Source organism: Phycomyces blakesleeanus (assembly GCF_001638985.1).
Source record: "Phycomyces blakesleeanus NRRL 1555(-) unplaced genomic scaffold PHYBLscaffold_41, whole genome shotgun sequence".
NCBI classification, from domain to species: domain Eukaryota; kingdom Fungi; phylum Mucoromycota; class Mucoromycetes; order Mucorales; family Phycomycetaceae; genus Phycomyces; species Phycomyces blakesleeanus.
In genome coordinates this window covers 57,631-75,660 of record NW_017265190.1, presented here as the reverse complement: position 1 = coordinate 75,660, position 18,030 = coordinate 57,631, and the positions used below count along the sequence as shown (strand labels likewise).

General features: G+C 33.9%; 7 protein-coding genes and 1 non-coding gene across 8 annotated transcripts; 5 read left to right on the top strand and 3 right to left on the bottom strand.

Moving 5' to 3' along the window:
* Window positions 1-104: 104 nt before the first annotated feature.
* PHYBLDRAFT_119775 (Homeodomain-like DNA binding domain-containing transcription factor) lies at window positions 105-1,022 on the top strand (the record flags this gene model as incomplete). The annotated part of the gene is made up of 1 exon (XM_018428706.1): window positions 105-1,022. A coding segment is annotated over one exon (918 nt), but the record flags the coding sequence as incomplete, so codon positions are not given.
* Window positions 1,023-5,064: 4,042 nt separating this feature from the next.
* PHYBLDRAFT_153051 (hypothetical protein) lies at window positions 5,065-5,606 on the top strand (the record flags this gene model as incomplete). Its single annotated transcript, XM_018433056.1, has 4 exons — window positions 5,065-5,109; window positions 5,220-5,262; window positions 5,330-5,397; window positions 5,460-5,606. 4 exons carry the CDS (start codon window positions 5,065-5,067, stop codon window positions 5,604-5,606), a joined length of 303 nt encoding a protein of 100 aa, XP_018283835.1.
* Window positions 5,607-8,030: 2,424 nt separating this feature from the next.
* PHYBLDRAFT_175756 (hypothetical protein) lies at window positions 8,031-10,444 on the top strand (the record flags this gene model as incomplete). Its single annotated transcript, XM_018437566.1, has 4 exons — window positions 8,031-8,237; window positions 8,292-8,649; window positions 10,157-10,269; window positions 10,322-10,444. The coding sequence occupies 4 exons, from the start codon at window positions 8,031-8,033 to the stop codon at window positions 10,442-10,444; spliced, it is 801 nt and encodes a 266-aa protein (XP_018283834.1).
* A 1,065-nt stretch (window positions 10,445-11,509) lies between these two features.
* PHYBLDRAFT_25776 (hypothetical protein) lies at window positions 11,510-11,803 on the top strand (the record flags this gene model as incomplete). The annotated part of the gene is made up of 1 exon (XM_018439875.1): window positions 11,510-11,803. One exon carries the CDS (start codon window positions 11,510-11,512, stop codon window positions 11,801-11,803), a length of 294 nt encoding a protein of 97 aa, XP_018283833.1.
* Window positions 11,804-12,365: 562 nt separating this feature from the next.
* On the bottom strand, window positions 12,366-13,431 carry PHYBLDRAFT_153047 (hypothetical protein; the record flags this gene model as incomplete). Its single annotated transcript, XM_018433055.1, has 3 exons — window positions 12,366-12,941; window positions 13,030-13,131; window positions 13,240-13,431. 3 exons carry the CDS (start codon window positions 13,429-13,431, stop codon window positions 12,366-12,368), a joined length of 870 nt encoding a protein of 289 aa, XP_018283832.1.
* A 1,146-nt stretch (window positions 13,432-14,577) lies between these two features.
* On the top strand, window positions 14,578-15,191 carry PHYBLDRAFT_153046 (hypothetical protein; the record flags this gene model as incomplete). Its single annotated transcript, XM_018433054.1, has 2 exons — window positions 14,578-14,589; window positions 14,703-15,191. 2 exons carry the CDS (start codon window positions 14,578-14,580, stop codon window positions 15,189-15,191), a joined length of 501 nt encoding a protein of 166 aa, XP_018283831.1.
* Window positions 15,192-15,244: 53 nt separating this feature from the next.
* PHYBLDRAFT_71690 (hypothetical protein) lies at window positions 15,245-16,654 on the bottom strand (the record flags this gene model as incomplete). Its single annotated transcript, XM_018442524.1, has 6 exons — window positions 15,245-15,507; window positions 15,619-15,670; window positions 15,732-15,815; window positions 15,852-16,043; window positions 16,128-16,282; window positions 16,516-16,654. The coding sequence occupies 6 exons, from the start codon at window positions 16,652-16,654 to the stop codon at window positions 15,245-15,247; spliced, it is 885 nt and encodes a 294-aa protein (XP_018283830.1).
* Window positions 16,655-17,583: 929 nt separating this feature from the next.
* Window positions 17,584-17,666, bottom strand: PHYBLDRAFT_t290. Its single transcript has one exon. It is a non-coding gene; the product is annotated as a tRNA-Leu (tRNA).
* Window positions 17,667-18,030: the final 364 nt, after the last annotated feature.

Genomic DNA, 18,030 nt, shown 5'->3' with positions numbered 1-18,030 from the left:
AATCTTATTATATTGTCACACAACTATAACAAATTGAAGAAGCAGTGATTCTTTGGATCAACATTGCTGAAAATAATCAGATTCCCATTACTTGGGAATTGATTAAGACTAAAGCTACTATTTTCGCTGAAAGAATAGGCGTTAAAAACTTTAGTGCTTCTCAAGGCTGGATGGAGAAGTTTGGAAAGCGTCATTGCATTAAAATGAATCGAATTCATGGTGAGGCTGGTTCTACTGATATAGAATTGCTTCAGATTGACAAGGCTGCCATCAAAGAGAAGATAGAGGGATATAGTGCTCGTGACATATATAACTTTGATGAAACAGCACTCTTTTATGCTGCCCCACCAAGAACAACAATTTCTCACCAGAAATTTTCTGGTTGGAAAGATAACAAGAAGCGCCTGACTGTAGGTCTCTTGTGTAATGCGGACGGAACAGACAAGTGGTCCGATGTACTGATGATTGGGCATGCAAGAAGACCAAACTGCTTCAACAAGAACAACAAGAAGCAAGAAGCAAGTGATCATGGATTCTCCATGTATCATTACAATAGCAATGCTTGGATGACAAGATCGATCTTTCATGTTTTCCTCCGTCGCTTTGATCATGCCATGAAAGCTCAAAAGCGCAAAGTTCTTTTGATTCTCGACAATTTCTCTGGTCATATAGTTGATTATACACCTACAAACGTCGAGCTTCTTTTTTTGCCACCAAATACCACTTCCCACCTTCAGCCATTGGATGGTGGTATCATTCGGGCTTTTAAGGCTTATTTCAAGCGTAAACAGTATGCCAAGGCATATCAGTATATTGGCATGATTCAAAATGGCAATCAAGATAAAATCGGGCCAATTGAGAAAATCTTTGAAATTGATCAATTGTGGGCCATGAAATGGATAAGAGAGGCTTGGGAATCTGTCTCGGCAAAGACTATTGAGAACTGCTGGAATGCAACAATCTTTCGCTTTATTGAAGACGAAGATAGTGAAGGTAGTAGTAAAATAATTTATTGGTCATAATAGTAGTATAATCTTTCAATTCCACTTTCTTAATATTCTAAATATAATTTATAGATGTAAACCAGGCTATGATTCAGCAAAGTCTGGCTGAAAAGGTTCTCGTTGAGGGTTTACAAGAAACCCTGGACAAGATTGCTGGATCAGGTCTTCTGTCTCTGGAAGATTGTCCGACCAGCAAATCAGATCCACTCTATGAGAGACAATGCACTCATAGAGTGATCAATGAGAATGAGATCGCTGACATTGTCATGAAAGAGTATGACGCAGACGACAATGCAGCCAACAACAACAGCAATGAAGAAATTGCTGAAGTGGAATCAGCAGTTCCTTTCAAGAGAACTTATTCTGCTTTGGAAAAGTTTGAGTGTGTTTGCATGCTTTTGGATATCTTGGAAGACGAGGATATTGACAGAGACTTCGTTAGTAAGGTTGAAGGCCTTAGAAACAAGTTCCAGAAAACCGCGAACTCAAAGCAAACTAAAGTAACCAGCTTCTTTAAGTCTTTTTAAAATTTATTCTTTTTCAAATAAAATAAAAACAATTTTCTATAAGAAATATATTTTTCTTCATTTAAAAATAGAAAAAAAAAGTTAGCAGCCAAGTACAGTCAAAGCTTGATTTCGTAATATGTTTGTAAATAGTAACAATTGCAAATAACAATAAATAGTAATGACAGATAGAAATAATAAAATCTACAATAAAAACTTTTATAACAAACAAATTAGAATTATATTTATATTTTTCAAGTGAATAATCTTTACTAAACAATTAATAAATGAAACTTAATCAAAATATAGCACATATAGTTTTATTTTATTTCTAAAAAAAAAAATGAAAAAAAAAAATTTTAAAAAAAGTAAGCTAGATGACAACTTGATAACCCAGTGTTTGACATGAAAACTTAACGCACTTGACATTGATGTCAATTACAAAATCGTGAAAAGCTAGAATTAAAAAAATTTAAACCAAGCTATAACTATATTGCTCTCGTCTGATTGGCTAATTTTTTTTTCTTTAAGGATTCAAGGCCAAAAAATTTTGTGAAAGTGAAATTAACGAGAATCGTGAAAGTTAAGCCCTATTTTTCGAGTTGGGTCTTCAGAGCCTTGAAATTATCGAAGCGTGAAATTAAAGGGGCGTGAAATTATCAAGGGACCACTGTAAGTGTAAATGACATTTGTCATCAGGTTGGTCTGGTCCAATACCCACCGAATGGAAACCAGTTTTATGTAATCGCGCCCTATTATATCTTTAACAACAACATGTGCATTACTAAAGGCAATCTTTCCATTCTGTAATCCTTTTTATTTTTATCTTATTTTTCTATATGCTCTATATCCTTATATCTTTTATATTTTTTATATCATCCTTGTATCTTATAATCTTTTTTTAATTTTCTCTATTTCTTATGTTTTTTTTAATCTCTATATGCCCCATCTTTCTTTTCTTCTTTATATACTCCGGTTTTTTTTCTATTCTCTATACACCTTATGCTTTTCTCTTCATTCCCTATATGCTCTATACGCCATTACGCGATTTAAATAAAATCAAATTGCCAATTCATCAAGATAAAAAGAATATCTAAAAAAAAAGAACATAGTTTAAAAAATAAAAAAAATGGCAGTTATGTTACCATTTCGTTCACACATTCCAAAAATTATTAATCTTAATAATTGTTGACATCTTTGATATTCAATAAAACATATATTTCAATACTCAAAGTAGTCATTACAACTTACAAACATTTTTTACAGTATTGAAAATATTGTACAGCAACAAAAAAAGTGTTTTCATGTTACTTTTTTAAATTGCTACGAATAACATTACCATCTTACAACAAACGGCGGAGATTTTATTGGGTTTCGACCAAAAAAATGGCAGTTATGTGCCTGCTTTCAGCCCAACTGCCATTCATCCCGCCGTAGTGAACAAATCAACTTGGAATTAATATTATTTTTATTATATATTCTTACAAGCATAATTATTTTCATGATTATGACTTAATAATTATTTTATTTTATTTGTACTTAATAATAGTAAACAACAAATCACATTTAATAGATTGTCAATTATACAACTTTTATTATATTTTTTTATAATTTTATTTATATAATTATTCAATAAGTCAATTGCAAAACTATAAATATTGCAATACTTGCATTTAATAAATATTGATTTTTCTTCATCTTATTTTCTGACAACAAGTTCTTTTAATATTTAATGCTATTGATATTTTACTTGTTTGATTACCTGAGTATATTGAGTCAAGTCTATCAAGATTGATTAATAGTACTGTTTTTCTCTTATTTTTCTCTTATTGATTTTATTATCTTTAATTTTACATTCTTTTTTGAGTTTGTCTTTTTCTCTCTTGTGAAAAAGAGAGGTTATTTCACATCTACAAACCCATTCAAATCTCAAAAATCATGATAACATCACCTGTTAACATTTACTACAAATATAAGCACCACATATATCAATATTAACACAGGGTGTAATCATCATGATCAGCATTTTCTAAAATTTTGGCTGTCTAACAGTTCAGTGATGTTGCAGAATTTCTTATAATTCTAGAAAAATTATAGAGGAAGCTTACAAACAGTCTGGCAGAACAGTCTGGAAGGATGATTAGAAGCATATTACATCACCTAGTCACGTGTTTGGGCAAATGATCATATTTTGGGCAGAGAGGAGGAGGGGGAACTATATAAAGTGCTATTTAGTTTGCCAATAAAATCACTGCTCTTTTTATACTATAACATCAGCTCTTAATTTTTTTTGACATTCTAAGATGAGCGGCATCAACAATATCAATGACCATGTTATTATTAGTGAGAATTTTTCAAAGAAATACAATGCTGCCCTGCCTGAGTTCAATTTAATATTTCTTGTTGGAAGAGAATTTTCTTCAACCATAGCTATTTGTGAAGCCATCAAAGCATATGGTGCTAAGCATAATATTGCATTCACTACTTATTTTTTCTCAAGCATCTGTATAAAAATAATCTGTAAGCACTATGATGAATATAGAGGTACTGAAAAGACCAAAATATTGTTTCATAAGTCTCTGTCAATGAAGAAACCCCTATTTCTGGGTGGAAGACATAATGTTTAAAGAATACCTAAAAGAGTGACTGTTTTTGTTTTGTATATGCCTCAAAAAAGAAAGATAGAAAGATTATAGTTCACTCCTGCAAGAAAAAACACAATCATCAGATTGTGAAAGACCACAAAGCATATGCCATATATTAAAAGCTTGAATCTGAAGCCGTGACTCTTGTTGTCTGATACCTTAAGAAAAACAATCATGTATCCACTTCCTTCAATAACTTGAAGAGAAGTGAGTACACCAATATTATCTGTCAAGATATTAAAAATACTAAGCAACAATTCAGAAAGTCAGAAGAAGAAGAGGAAATGTTTAGTTTCATTACTGCACTATGGGAAAAAGATAGTCTTTTTTGAATTTGTGACTTTATTTTTGGCCTATAATAATCAAAAAATCACTAAAAATCCAAGTTGAAACAAGAAAATCTTTGTTCTTTGAAATAGTTAATAAAAAGCAAATGAATTGCTTAAAATTAAATCTTAGGAGGGACAAATGTCTATTCTAATTAAAAATCTTACATTTTTGGTAAATATAGATTGGAATTGAGAAATATTGGATGTCAGAAATAAAAAAAAGAAAATATTTAAACTTTCTGCTGCTTGAATAAAATTTGTTAAGACAATTTGAAAAAAAGAAAAATTTATTACAAAAAGAAAAAAAAACAAATTATATATAACCTAAGGCACCAAGTGTCAATTTTGGGCCACGTTTAAGGCTAGGCCAAATGATGTAATGACTACCATTGACATTTGATGGCACCAAGCCAACCAACTCTACAATGTCACTGGTATGAATCACTATAGTTTTCAGCTTTACTACAGATGTAATAGGCAATCCATTTTTCAAATGCACACTATATATGGTTATGAGAGCTAGTAGCCATCTCTTTGAGTTGTGTATATGCTGGAAGAATATAACCACCTTTCCAAAGAAATGCTTATATCCTGGACGGTAAAAGCAGGATCTTCTGGAGTTCATGTCCACTTATAGCTGCACATGAACGTAACATGCCTCTCTTGTAGAACTTTGGTTGAATGCAGCGTCAATAACACAACCATTAAGATAGGCCTTGCGGTGTGTCTTTATAGAAGGCTCAAGCATACTACATTCTTCCCCTTCAAATCATAAAACGTTTTAAGAAGCAATGAAAGATGAGATCTATCTTCAAAGCTATCGAAAATTGTTAAATTCTTTAAAGGCCCCCAGAACTCAATCTCACACTCAGTATTGGCAGAATCACCTCTTTCTGTAACAGGCTACCTATTGGTATATGCACTGTAAACTAGAAGGTTAGCTGGTGGAGTTTTTGTGTTTGCAATGGTTGTCAGTTCCGCTACATGCCAGGATTGCACCAGTCTGATCATGATGTTTCCAGCATTGACACTGACTTGGGAGCTACTCTTGATGGATCTGAAGTACTCACCAATGGCCCTTTCCACAGATCATGTGCTATATGCTCTTGGTGGGCCATATAGATCAATCATCTGAGGATAATGCTGAATAATGTACTGGTTAATTGTGAACACGCCAATGTCAATATCTGCTGTAGAAAGAAGACTCTCTAGGAATAAGTTCCATTCTACAAGATTACTAAGAAAAAAGGTAAAAGTAAATTACTATAAAAAATGAAATAAAATATGGCATTAAACATACCTTCTTATCAAGGTTTGATTCTCTGCTGATAACTCCCAGCTCATGAGTAAATTGCATGTTTAAACCAGGCCAAGTAATGCCTTTTGAGCAACCGAGTCTTGGACATGCTCTGCAACCAACGTGCGGACAACAAAGAGTAAAAAGTCTGCCCAATCCACAGCTCTAAAGAAACTGGCATTCTTTGTCACGTCTCTCCAGGCACCATGCAACGATATAGAGATTGTAGATTTTGCAGCTACCATTGCAGCACCAATCTCCCTTTGAGTGGCAAGAGAAAGACATAGAGGATGCTTGATTCCATACTTTCTGCGTACAAGTCCCCATACCTGTTTACCAATTCCGTGGCACAGACCATGCATCTCGTATAACGTGAAAAAAAATGGGCCAGAGAATGTTTTCATTGAGGCTAACAGTGACTGACCATTGAGCCCCTTTCTGTCTGCACTGCTTGCCAGATTGTAGTTTCTGAAACTCTTCAGTGAGCGCGTCTGGGTTCCAGGCAACATGTGGAAGTACTGGCCATGTTTAGAAGTTTGGCCCACTATGTGACAAATATGACAGCCATTCTTACTCGTGTGGCCAACATGGCATGCCAGCTTTGCCAGAGCCGGAATATTGCCAGTGGCCATGAGGACATGTACCTTTGCCCTGATCGTTGTTGTCAGTGTCTTTACTTCCATGCCTTCTGTCTGGAGCAAACGGAGATCTCTCAGTGTTGGCTCAAGAAAAGACCAGATGTCACTGGGACCAGTGCAACCAGGAAGCATTGCTATTTGGATCATCCAGTTTTTCTCATAACGGATCGTCGGATTCAAGTTCAAGACAGTTACATGAACAATGATTACTGATCCAGGTACATTGTGTGGGTTGAACCTATCCATGGACAACGAAATTACAATATCGTTTTCACCAGAAAATAGATGCTTCATGGATTGGTATACATGCTTATCGAAAACATCTGCTTTCTGCCCATCTTGGCTGGATTGGTGGTTATGACGATAGAGTATTTCAGCTCTGGTCTTGCCATCAGCCAAGCACAAAGCAAGTTGTCTGGTCAAAGGAAGCTGTACAATTGATCTCACAGGAACCCTGGTGTCACTTTCACTAGTTTGGCCATTTTTGTATCTTGCTTCACCGCATTTTACGCATGCGATATCATTCTCGTTGTTGAACTGCATACAACCTCTGATGCAAATGTCATATCCGTCTGCTTTGATACCCGAGAAGTACTCAAGAAGTTTGTTTCCAAGATGTGGGCTGCATACTTGGCATGTAATATTAATAGAACAATCAAGGATCTGGTTAAAGTGTTCTACAATCTTTTTGTGGGCTCGACAAGAAATTCCAAACTCTTGGATCAACTGCATGAATGCGAGATTCTTTTTATCATTGTTGCTGGGAACAGGAAGAGGCTGGCTAAAATCAAAGACTAGCGAGGGTGTGGTGCCTTCAATTTTGTCAATGACATTCTTGCATTCTTCTCCAAAATCGTACTATAGTAAGATAAACAACAATAAGTATGATTAGCATAATATATGTATTTATGTATCTCACCATGGACTCATCATCTTCAGTACTGTCAATGATATCCATATCCTCACTACTGCTTGTGTTGATGTTTTCTCTGTTTGTTTATCAAAGTATACAGCTAATTAATATACTGTCTATCGTTTTGTGTTTTTGCTTTTGATAAGCTTACCCAAAAGCCAAGTTAGGAACCATTGCTGATGTAAACTGGCTTTGATCAGGAAGAGAGACAGTTTGGGAAACTTCGCCATTGGCAAGTAATTCTGCCCTATTTGTCATGCATCGTTCGAGACATCTTTTATATGTTCGACTGTTATTAAAGGTCGACTTGCAAGTACGGCATTGGTAATGAGGGGCTTTTGTAATTTTGGACATGTTTGAGGTAGGTAAAAAAAAAACTTTGTTATATAAGTAAGAATAGAATTAATTACTTTCTGAATGTATAGCTTTATACTTAATTATATAAAGACAATGATGTTATATGCATTCTGAATATATGCTCGGGATCTTAAAGAAGTATCTGTATGTCATCAGTAAAGTTACTAGATCAATGTTTCTTCAGGAGTAACCAATAGATTTGTACAGATAATTTGAAACTAATAATTTGAAGCTAAAAAATTGAAGCTAAAGATTTGAAACTAATAATAGTTTCTGGTAAAAAATTTTCTCTTTCTTTCTTTTTCTATAACAAACATGTAACTGATTTTTTTTTTACAATTATGAGCAATACAGACAATACAGTGATTCAGTTGCTTCAAGGAATACAAGCTGCACTTATTTCCCTAAAGAGTAGTCAAAAAGCATTGCTAGGCCGTCAAGAAGCATTAGAAAATAAACAAGATACAATGCAACTTCAAATGACAAGTTTTTACAATGAATTTAAATATTGGGAATTTCCAGATAGAACTATTGTTATCTCTACCAGTGTAAGCAAATACTATAACAACTAAAGTCCTTTCAATTAATGTCAAACATAATAGACTCTTACTGGCATCATTCCAAGACCCGTATCAAAAATCAACAATATAACTTTAAAGCATATATATAAGATGATAACAGACGATCTTAAAATAGAATTGACCGAGGAAACCAAGAGAATTGTTAACACATGTACCAAAGTCATATGTGATCAACTGGCAGCTCTTCCATCTGTTCAGGATCTTGGAACAAACCCTGGCTGGTCATTGCTTTCTCAAGAGGATAGAAACAGGCTGTGTATCAATCATTCCATCATACTCAGAGACAATGGAATCGATTTTACCAGATGCCACAGAAACTGGGCATCAATTGCAAGGGTTAGCCAGCTCTGGAGAGGGCATAAGAAGCAAGAATACTCTGGTAAGTTCATATCTGGTAGGTACAATAAATTGTGTAATTAATGTGAGAATATGTAATAATCTGAAGGAATTTTAGCCAGTACGATTCATGCATAAAATATTATTTCTATTATAACAACCAATAAAAACATTTTTAAATAATGATCTTCTATGAAATAAAACTTTTTTGCCCAATTAAAACTATGAATGAATCAGAATATATATATGAGAACTAATTGAGAGAATGCTTTTGTTTAAATGACCAATACTATCAATGTGCATACTGCAATAAAGTTTATATTATCCAATTAAAAGTAGCAGTATAACAAAAGTATTTTATGAGTGACAATACAAAGATTCTTTTTTTCTATCTATACCAATAAGAAAGCTCTTTTTTATTTTCTTTCTACCAATAGAACGAGAAGAATAATACATAAATTTAAATATTGGGATATGAATAAAACCTAACATCCATCAGTCAACGAAGATTTAATTATATTTCCAAAAATAGGGATGGTCTTTTTGCTGGTTTTACCAAAACTGTCACCCAAAAGACCACCTAAAATACCACCAAAAAGACCACCAAAAAGACCACTTTTTTTCCCGTAGTGCTGTATTGCAAGAATTAAACTTTTATGTCTGGTACAATGTTGGTGATAATAAGAAAAACAAAATAAACATGGTGTTTTTCATCTATAAGGATGCCATTGACAGAACAAAAAGAATGCCAGAAATCATTGTAATAGATGCTACATACAAGACAAATAGTCACCAAATGACATATATTAACATTGTTCACTGGAAAAATAATCGGATATTCTTCTGTTAAAAACTGTCAAAATGTATGTGTAAAGACCAGATTTTTTCATATGATCAGAAAAATTACACAAAGATATAAAGCCATCTTTCTACTAAGTAGAAAGATCAACTTTCAAACATAGGAAAAGTTTGGGCAGATGAGAAGCAGAGTTTATTAGCATTCTCTGTATATAGAGTTTCTCTATTACACCAAAACATTTTATCTAAAACTATATTTCTTATAATACTTTATGTTTGTTTTAGATTAAAAGAACAATAAACAAGCATGAAATTTAATGGAATAACCAACTTTTCTATGTTTTATTTCATTGAAATACCAACTTTTCCATGGTTATAATCTTCAAAACAAAAATTTGAGCCAATCCTAGACACTCCTTCTTATACAATTAACTGCAAAATACTTTTCCCCCCCATATATGCATTGCAACTCTTATTGGTTTATTTTGTGTTTATTAGAAAAAAAGAATACTTCTAGATTTACAGTCTAGCAATACAATTATATATTTTGGACCACTTTCCCTATTATCTTTCATACTATTTGAATTGAGCAATGCAACGCAGATATTATTTCTCTCAAAAAAAACCAGTGATGTGTAGCTTGCTTGAAGATGCCTGTTCTCTAAAATTATAAGGGTGTTAATTATGTACGTAGAATATCAAATATTTTAAAAAATATATTATATAAAATATACTTATATTAAAAACATCAGATATAAGTGGAAAAATCAAGAGAATATCAGGAATGCTGAACATGGCACCTAGTATGACTACTTTGACTATGAAAATGATTGGAAAAATTAGTTTGGGTAAATTGAGTAATATAGTAATTAATTTATACACCCAAAGCAAACAGTTGTATTTGTAAACTTTGATAGTCTCTGTTAAGAGCCGATATAGTCTCTTGTAGAATATTTGGTGTGGACAGATCAAAAGTTCAAAAAAAGGGCAAAAAAAGGGCAAAATTAATCAATGGCTATGATTGGCCAGTTTTTGTCTGATACTACTTGCATAATAATATCATGCATCCCTTCTAGTTGCATTACACTTAAATAGCAAACAACAATTTAAAGCATATATACTTGCTATAATTAAATACTAGCGTATATAAAAGTGAGAAATATATTACTCTTTTACTTATTATCTTAAAAAAAATGCCGCATACTCTAATAAATATACTTGCAAAATCAACTTTGGATGCATCTGCAGCTATCACTTAACACACATTGAAGAAGATGATTAAGATGTTGTCTGACTCTAATGTCATTGCTTATGAGGAAGATCATGACACGTACAAAGATTTAGCAAGCATATGTAAATTAAAGCTACAACAGGAGAAATTGATGGTTATGAAGGCCCAAGACAAAATCAGCAAAGGACACTATTTTCTCAAAGCGCAAAACAAGACCAAGAAACTTGTAACTCAAAAAGAAAGATTGAATTTTCTGCTTGCCTTAGATGAAAGTGGCTTTCTGGAAGAGTTTTGAATGAGCAAGAGCTCTTTTTATAAGCTGTATGATCTTGTAAAAAACCACAAGCTTTACCAACAATTGTCAGGATTTTACTCGATCAATATAAGACTACAGATTTCTATTGTTCTTGACAGATTAGAATCAAATGGTAATTCTTTGTCAAGTGGCTGTTTGGCAAGACGTTCTGGAATAGGAAGTAAGTGACTCAGGATAATATTCTATGACTGTTTGCTCACATATACAAAAGCAAATTTATTTACCTGTTTCCTACAATAAAAACAAATAGAGGGCTATATCAAGAATATAACAATCAAATTCTTTAAAGTAATTCTTTCTTTGGAGCACAAGTTCGTTTATTGGCCAATCAAATCTGAGAAAGCAGAGATAAAACGAGCAAATGAATATCCATTAGGATTTCCAAACCTTGTTGGATTTCTTGACGGATGCTTATTTAAGCTGGCAAAAGCACCATTGTGGAAGCCAGAGCAGTTTTTCGGTTGCAGATCTGCTTACTGTGTAAACAGTGTCGCAGTGTGTGATCATAGACGCATAATCCAATACATGTCAACTGGTTTCTTTGGAAATTTGCATGATATGCGTACTTTGTCTGAGTGTGAGCTTGGAAAATTCTCAGAGCAATTCTTTTCTGATGACGAGTATGTGTTGGCAGATGCGGGGTACAAGGCTACAAACTATATTATTCCAATCAAAAAGAAGCCAAGGAACAGTGAACTCTCGTTAGCAGACCAAGAGTTCAACACCAAGATCTCGAGCATGCGAGTAAAAATTGAGCATGCATTTGGAATCTTGAAAGAGAGATTCTACTCTCTCAAATCAATCCCTGTAAGGATAAAAAGAAAGGAAGATGTTGTAAAGGTTAACGCATAGATTCGGGTTTGCGTAGCCTTGAACAATTTTCTGATGTGTCAAGATGACGACAAATGGTCTCAGGAAGCCAAGCATCGATGGGAAGATAGAGAGAAAGCTGAAGTTGAATGCCTGCAGAAGACAGGATATTCAGAGGAGTCTGGTGTAGTAGATGGATCCCAGAATATAGACAGAAATACAAAGTGGATTCAGACACAACGTGTTGTTATGTCAAAAGAGAAGAATAAATCTTCTTGAATAAAGAAAATAAACTTTGATCATTCTAAATACATTAAAAAAACAGAAGTATTAGTTTTTATATCTATTACATAGATCTCACTTTTTGGCATTTGACAGCTGTAATTAAATAGATATTTCGTCATTATTTATGTTCTTCTCTTTCTTTAATATTTTATTATCAAACTATTTTGAAGATGTAAGTAGAAGATCAATTTTGTCTGCTTTAATGATAGTATCTTTATATAGTCTACATGCCTTTAAACTTTTTAAATGAAATAACATTAGTTCTGAGAATTTGTATATATATAAATTAAACGCATAATATAAATAGAAGAAATACAATTTAATAATTGAGGTATTGGTTATACATCTCTTCTAATTCATTCTTAGTCTTCTTCTCAGACCAGTCAAATGTTTTTGTCATAAGGATCACTCCTTTTACCCACTGCTTGCATTGAAGCTCTTTTTGCAGCTTCTCCTTCTGGTTCTTGAGCTCTTCCTCATACTTTGATTCTAAGAGCGATATCCGGGCATCATTGAACTCTTTTATACCATGCCCAATATCCTCTATGCTCTTGACTGATCTTTTTGCTGTGTTCTTCACAATCTTGCCAAAGAATTTAGGGTATCTTTTGCTACTGTATGCACTGGCATCAGAGTGCTCGGAGGTGCTGCTTTCACTATTGCTTTGGACAATGGCCTCTCTCTGAGAACTGATCTCATTGCTGACATCAGCTCCCTGTTCTTCTTGGTCTTTACAGCTTTTGCTGCTCTTACTGGCTTCGTCACCTCCATCATTTTCACCGTCTTCACTGTCTTCACCCTTGCTCATGTCTTGGGTTTTGTTTAAGTCTAAGGGCGTTGTTGTATTACATACAGCAGGTGACTTTGCCTTACTTTCACCAAGTACTTTTCTCATCTGCGTGAAGTTTGAGCATATATCATTAAGATATACTTATAAAAAATAATTTAAATTATTTAGATGTTTGTTTTAACTTATACATAACAATATTTATATCCTCAAGCTCATCTTTTTTATGTTGAGACATTTCTTCTTCACTAATTCTCATTGTGCTGTCTTCCCAGGCTTTGAATGCAATAGGATATTGCTTGGTTATCAAATACGTCAGCTTGCTTTTTATTTGAGAGCTGGTGCACTTCACACCTTGCTTGTCAAAATACTAGCAGCAGTCGTTGATCACTCTGGTCTTGCTGACCTTGACCTTCTTCCCGTTCTTGAAGCCACCAAGATACTTCCTCAGATTGTCTGCGTTGTCTTTCAGCAGAAAATACTGCAGCCAATCAATCAATGACAACCCATCTTTACCACCATCTGGCTTCATCCAGGAATGTAACTGATTGTCATCTTCCTGATGAGAAACGAACTCAATAGCACTGGGGGTGGACATACTTTTATTACAATAGTTTAATGTAAGGTACAGGCGATACAAGAAGATATTTTTTTTATAAAAAAAAGACAAAAAGGATGGAGTTAAAATGAAGGTAGATGAGTATTGATTATTATTTATAACTTTATAAGAGTAATATATACTGACAAGCTATTTTGGCTAAAATGTTATACCTGTAATAAATGGGTTTGTAAAAAAAGTGGTGTAGATAATTAGATTATGAGATGGAGAGAGGTTTGAGCTCAAGAAGAATGATTTTTATTGATGAGAATTGTTAAGAGTTCTTGTACTGATTGAGAGGACTTTTAGAGACAGGGGATATCATTTGTATACATATGCTTTGACGATATGTAGATACAGATTCAAGCAGGGAGAGATTCTGAAGAGTTGTAATTCAATAATATAAACAAATTCGTCTTTATCCACAACAAAACAGACTTCTTTATGTTGATATATTTGAATATGAAGCATTGACTATGCTTACTGATGGTGACAGCATTATGAGCATAGCATTATCTAATATGTATTTTGAACTAATTTTGAACTTTTTTTAAAAAAAGGTGTGGACAGTCATAATTAAAGTTGATTGGCTAAGTTCAAGATAGACTTGTTTTATCTTTTTCTTGCCCTTTTTTTGATCTTTTAGTCTGTCCACACCAATTGTATTATATTAATAAACAGTGTAATAATATTATAGTACATATAAAAAGAATAAAAGAAAAACAAGTCTTACCATGTCAATGACAGTAGCATAAGATGAAAGTTCTAGATGCAGAACATATTTGAGAGAGGGTTGTTCATATATAATAAAAGTTATATTTTGTTAGATAAATATTAAAATAAAATATAATAAATAAATAAAATTATAAAATATTACTATATTGGTGGCCATGTTTAGTTATAGTATATGTTTTTGGTGACACGGCCTATAAAAAAGTCAGCAAAGTTTTAGAAGAATACAACAATACTCACTAACATTTGCTAATCGGAATAGACATTGTGAAGAGGATATATCAGAAATAAAAAGAATGATAGTGTCTATGACAACAGAATTTATCAGTATCTTGTTGGCTATAGTGCACTCAAATTTCATTGGCACCAATGACGACTGGAATATAAGTTATTGAAATGTAGATAATACATATTATGTTGTCCATGGTAGTTAAATAAAAGTTTAGAAGACAAAGGCAGATGAGATGTATTTCGTTGAGACAAAAACAAAGTTCAATCTTTGTTACTGCTTCAGAATCTTGGCTAGACACCCAAAATAGAAGCCAAGTGCTCCAGCCAAAAAGAATGAAAGACATTCCAAAGTGACAGTCTCTGCCCCTAATCCAATTGGTGAGAGTATAGACGAAGAGGAGTGTCCAGCTTGCCCAGCTGGAAGAAAGTTTGCCAAAGAGCAAGAGGCAACTAAAAGAAAGTGGGGGGAAAACATTGAGAGGCTGATTGCGTTGCATTCAGAAAGTATTGCAAAGGGTGATGAGTGCAAGAAGCTTCTAAAAAAGACCATGGAGTCTAACTTTGTGGCAATGGCTATAAGAGAGAAAAACGCCATCCTTCAAAGGACTCAAGACATAAAGGTTCTGTTAATTGATACTTCTTTGATTGCAGATCATGTCAGCCGTCAGATGATGTTGGACTTGAAGAAGGAGGTTCAGGAAAGAGGTGTAGGAAATACTCCTATCAGCAATGATGACAGTATGAGCAGCAATCTCTTTGATATTAGCAGCGAAGGAGAGGATTGTGATGGCAATTAGTTTGCAAAAAGCAAAAGCAAAAATATTAAATATATTTTATTTTAATTTTTATTTTATTCTATTAAGAAATCTCCTTTTCTTTGCCACAGGCTTTCTACAAGATCGTGTCTCAACTGAAAGTGCTGCTTACAGTTTTGAATTGCTATAAACCTTTGCATGAAACTTGCAAAGCTTCCATCTGGGAGCATTATCTCTGATCTGGGCATCAAGGACATTGTTCCAGTCAAGGAAGTATCCACCTCAGATCTTTCACCTACAACTTTTCTTTCTACTCCATTACCTTCACCAATATTTTCTTTCTCTCCTCTATCATTTTCTACAATAATATTGTGTAAGATTATGCAAGTAGTCATAATGTCATGCAGAGTTTCCTGACTTCACATTTTTGCTGGCCCAGCAACTATTGCAAAACATGTCTGCAATATACCAAATGCACACTCTACATCCTTTCTGACTGTCTCTTGTGCCTTTGCAAAGTTCTGAAAGAAGATAAGTGCTTAGTAAATATAATAAGTAACAATATAATATATATGAAAATACCTTGTGCTTTGCGGACTGAAGGTCATTAAAGCTTTTAACAAAAGCAGCATAGGTTGGGTATATGTCATCTGTCAAGTAATATCCCTAGCTATAAGTATTGTCATTGATGGTGAAGTTAACTTTGGGGCCTTTTCCATCAGTTATATTCTCAAAAAGGTGAGACCAGTCCAAGACATTGCTGTCATTTAATGATCCAGGCAAGCCAAAGAAAATATGTCCAATCCAGAGATCATATGAAGCAACAGCTTCCAAAACAATGGTAGGAGTCTTCTCCTTTCTAACATATTGTCTATGCCAAGCAGTGGGACAGTTCTTCCATTCTCAGTGTATGCAATTGAGGGATCCTAGCATTTTGGGAAATTCTCCTGATCCCCCTTCTTGAAAAAATTGTTTTACATCCTCTTCATATGGCGCTCTCAAGTACTCATTGCCAAAAACAGATACAACTGCAGCACAGAAATGCTTCAGACACTCAAAAGCAGTTGACTCTGTCATTCTAAACGATTCATCTATGGAGTTGGCAGGAAGTCCATATGCTAGCTGGCAGATAGCTACGGTTACCTTCTAGATAGGAGAGAATCTAGGTCTACAAGCAGCATCTAACTTTTGCTGAAAGTAGCTATCATGGTCATTGACAGCCTTCAGAACTCGCATAAGCAATGATCTGTTTATTTTAAAACGCCTACAAAATTGTTTGTCAGTATATGTTGTCCTTTCATTAAAATAATTCTTGAACAGCTGATTGTGGCCTTGCTGTCTATCATGGAAGATCATAGTACAGTACTTCTTTGAGATATTTTTTCAATATCATAGTCAGAGTAGTCGTGGGTAAGCTTGTCCAATAGGAAGCTGCTGACAGTTGTACGTAACTCTTCATCACGTTCTTCTTCTTCAAAAAATGCAGTAATAAGGTTGTTGTTCATTTTTATTAGTGTATGTAAAAGTATAGAAGTAAAAAAAAGTGGTAGTGAAGAAAGAAAAAAAATAGTAATAAAAAATATTAACTGGTTGTGTAACATTTATAATATTCGTTAATAATGTAACCACAATTTGTCAATCTGTTTTTAACTGGTATTCAATCCCCAATATAACTGAACTACACTATATATAATGTTTTTTGATAATGTAACCACTGCAGATGCTCTTATAGTATTGCAAGAACAACTCAGATCGAAAATGACAAAGTATTAGACATTATTTTGATGAATCTGTAAAATCTGAAGATAGTTAACCGCAGTACTTCTTTATGCACAGTAATATCTTACTGAGCATCAATCACAATATAATGACTATTTCTTTAATTATATATAAATAATATCTACTGCTGATAATGTGCAGTATTAGTTTAGAAAACTATATAAGACAATTCAATTCCTATCAATAAAAAGTATCTTTTATCTTCTTTTTGATTTTACGTATAGTCCTTGATCCCCAGTAGGTTTGACCTTTTGACTTTGTTGTCAGAGTTGACATTGGTAACCAAAATTGGAAGTTACAAGCAACCAGTAATAGTTGACTTTTTAAGATAAAAGATCTTGACTTTGCCAATTAGTCTTTTGTCTATGTTTTAGATGTTGGAGATGAGAAATATACTTGTAGAGATATTACTGGATAATCACCATCTAAGACATATTATTGTAGCCATTCTATTAGCCAGAAAACAATAATTGTTTTGTATAAATACTCAAGAATTATATTTAATAAAAATCATCTTTATTCTTATCTAAAAAAACTATTCATAAACTTGATGATCTCCAGTGGTATTGATTCTGCGACTTAGTTACAAGTGCTAGAAAAGAGATACCAGATCGAGAATAACAAAAGAACAATCTGATCAAAAACGTCGCAAAAATGGTAACTGTGAGATTCGAACTCACGCCTCTTGCGAGACCGCAACTTGAGTGCGGCGCCTTAGACCAACTCGGCCAAGTTACCGGTACATATTGTGACAAGGGGTATTGTAAAAATGATCAATTATCAAAAATTTCGGTTGTCCGGCGGTGAGGTGCTGTTGCAAAATTCTTTGTAATTCTAGAAAATTATATTCTATTTTTTTTCAGCGATCTTAGGGGACGGGGGGTTTTTGGCTATGGGGACGGGGGGTAACGGCACCGCACAATTTAAGGTGACTGCAAGTCCGAGGCCCGGCTATAAAGTGTCTTGAAGAACCCCCTGTCCCCATTCTTTATAAGCACACCCTTGTCCCCATCATTTATAAGCACACCTTGCTCCATCGTTATAAGCACACCCCTGTCCCCATCTTTAGATCATTCCAATTTCCCGGGAAAAATAAAAACAC